This window comes from Otolemur garnettii, unplaced genomic scaffold (assembly GCF_000181295.1).
Source record: "Otolemur garnettii isolate 467f Iridium unplaced genomic scaffold, OtoGar3 scaffold00104, whole genome shotgun sequence".
Classification (NCBI taxonomy): Eukaryota; Metazoa; Chordata; class Mammalia; order Primates; family Galagidae; genus Otolemur; species Otolemur garnettii.
Window position 1 is genome coordinate 1,770,715 of NW_003852499.1, and position 1,183 is coordinate 1,771,897.

Genomic DNA, 1,183 nt, shown 5'->3' on the forward strand with positions numbered 1-1,183 from the left:
GGGCGTTGGCCCTATATGCCAGAGATGGCGGGTTCAAATCCAGCCCCAGCCAAAAACTGCAAAAAAAAAAAGAAAGAAAATTGATAATCAGTTTTCTTGCTCAAGAGCCCTCAACCTGCTACTTGCTACTCTGGTGCATTGAAGGATATTAGGAAAGAAGATGAGAAATAGCAATAGCCATGAAACAAGGCCTCCTCTTATGAGTTCAAGGTTTCTGGCTGCCAACCCTATTTGTCTTTTTCTTTTGGGAACAAAGTAAGGGTCAGAGCTAGGTGGGGCCCCACCCACCTCTGACCCTTCACATGTGTATTTCTCTTCTCTGTATTTCCTGTTCGTCTGGTGACCTGGGACCACAGGGGAAGGTAAGTTGTTGCTGTGTCCTCATTTCTGTGGGGTTCGGCATCTTCCCAGGGCCTGCCTCCTACCCACCTCACCTTTCTCACTTTCCTGCAGATAAACCCTCAGGGGAGAAGGGAATGGCCTGGGGTACTCTCATGTACATGTTCCCTAATATCATTTGTCCCTTTTTTTTTTTTACAGTGACAGCCTCATCAAGGGTAAAAAATGAGCTGGAGAACCAGGAAGTCCAACCCTAGAGCAAGTGGATCTCTTCTCCAATTTTCAAGGAGCCAGCTAGAGGTCCAGCATACTCCCACCTCACCCCCAATATCATGTGATGGTCCCCTGCACCCACACTGGCCTCACTACCCCTCTTGAACTAAAGAAGACTGACAACCACCCCTTTTTCTGAGGAATGACTTTCCTCCTTGTGTTGGCCAGGGGTGTTGGGACAGTGTGTTATTTCTCAGTGATTTCCTAGTGCTTTTTCCTCCCTCAAGGTTGGGAGACGATAACCACCAACCCAGGAATTCTCAATAAATTTTTATTACTTAAGATGAAATCAAGGCTTCACGTGTCTGGCTGGTTCTGGCTGGGTCACTGGAGGAAGGGAGGCACGCATGCGTATGGTCACACACACGCTTCTGGAGCTATCTTTATATCTGCCAGCAGAGGGCGCAGGGGAGCTAAGGGGCCGCAGGACCAGGACTCCAAACCCGACTAAGTCCCATCCTAAATCCTCGGCCCAGCTGTACTCTTCACCCTACCCTCCATCTTTACTACATCACCCACTGATTTGCCAGCATCTTTTTTAAGGCTAGGGCAGCTGTGGCTTTGCTGAGCC

At 48.9% G+C, this 1,183-nt stretch overlaps 1 protein-coding gene across 1 annotated transcript in view; it reads left to right on the plus strand.

Moving 5' to 3' along the window:
• The window catches only part of PHB2 (prohibitin 2), a 6,167-nt gene extending 5,265 nt beyond the window's left edge, over window positions 1-902 (plus strand). The window contains exons 9-10 of the mRNA XM_003796381.3: window positions 357-362; window positions 541-902. Coding sequence (XP_003796429.1) covers window positions 357-362; window positions 541-568 — 34 coding nt within the window. The 3' untranslated portion in view covers window positions 569-902. The remainder of the gene's footprint in view (window positions 1-356; window positions 363-540) is intronic.
• Window positions 903-1,183: the final 281 nt, after the last annotated feature.